The sequence below is a fragment of the Echinops telfairi genome, unplaced genomic scaffold, assembly GCF_000313985.2.
Source record: "Echinops telfairi isolate 266 unplaced genomic scaffold, ASM31398v2 ScPeMD7_19;HRSCAF=73, whole genome shotgun sequence".
NCBI classification, from domain to species: Eukaryota; Metazoa; Chordata; class Mammalia; order Afrosoricida; family Tenrecidae; genus Echinops; species Echinops telfairi.
Window position 1 is genome coordinate 8,281,155 of NW_022103916.1, and position 1,238 is coordinate 8,282,392.

The window sequence follows — 1,238 nt, forward strand, 5'->3', positions numbered from 1 at the left end:
GAGCTCAAACTACAGACCTTTTGGTGAGTTACCTGCTGTTTACTCCACTGAGCCACCATGACTCCTTTTACTGAAGAGTTATTATCAAATCTATTTTGTGCCTTAAAATGAAATTCAATCCTTAATTTTCAACTATTCATTTCTGCTTAAACTAAGATTACCTTTAGTTTAGTCTACTTGATTTTCCAGTACCACTTCCTAAAGTGAATTTCTATAGGTCATACCTTTTATATATAAACAAGCAAAATCTACATACACTAAAACAAAATGTTCTAAAATTAAACTGATCAGGTGTTTTAAATATGAAAGCTATGAAAAGTAGTGATAACAGCATCAAAAGGTGACTCTAATATGCCTTTCATATAGCACTATGCATGTAAAAGAGGTATTTCAATCTTGAAAAATAACGTAAATGAAGTTATTAAAAAACAATTACAACAACCATACTTAATAAGCAAAAAACACAAAAAGGCAATGATAAGAACTTCATTAAATTAAAAGTTTAAACTTGAATTTACTTGAACCATGATATAAATGACGATTTGATGATTTTTGTTTTAAGTAGGGTAAATAAGAACACTTACCTGGGTTTCATATAAGTGAGCAATGTGAAACTGAACTGTAAAGGATGATAAAAATAAAAATCAATCAACAATATATAAGCATTTGTGGTAAAGTGGTAAGAATAAAATAAAACATATTTCACATTGGTGTAATGTACACTATATTGATTTAAGTTTGACAGAGGAATATAATGGTTGATTATTTAATAGACTATACTAATATACTTGCTAAAGAACATGACCATAATAAAAACAAAACAAAAAACCCCCACACATTTATTCATGTTTAGTCACTTTCAAATAAAATTTCTATCAATATACATTTGAACACATTAAGAACTAAGTTGCAATTTTTAAAAATACGGAAAAAATTGTATTTAAGACAAATCAAAACAAAAATTGTATAGCATGTATTTCATATAAACATACATAAAGAAGCCATAGTCCAGGATGACCCCGGTAATAACACATGGTAATAATCATTTGATTATTTTTCAGTCTTCAAAACTGGATGACCTTCATTGTTTAAAAGGAAAAAAACCCAACTACATAAAAGTCAAGAATATTAAATAGTATCAAGATTAACAAGTATATCTTGAAAATGAATGAGTATTTCAGTTTTTATTCTCAGTTCTACTTAGTCCAACACTCTGCTTCAATAAATCTAGTCTTGAC

At 27.8% G+C, this 1,238-nt stretch overlaps 1 protein-coding gene across 1 annotated transcript in view; it reads right to left on the reverse strand.

The window, feature by feature from the left end:
- Positions 1–1,238, reverse strand: part of KDM6A (lysine demethylase 6A) — a 178,221-nt gene that overhangs the window by 63,466 nt on the left and 113,517 nt on the right. The window contains exon 8 of the mRNA XM_045288276.1: positions 585–619. Within this exon, the coding sequence (XP_045144211.1) occupies positions 585–619 (35 nt within the window). The remainder of the gene's footprint in view (positions 1–584; positions 620–1,238) is intronic.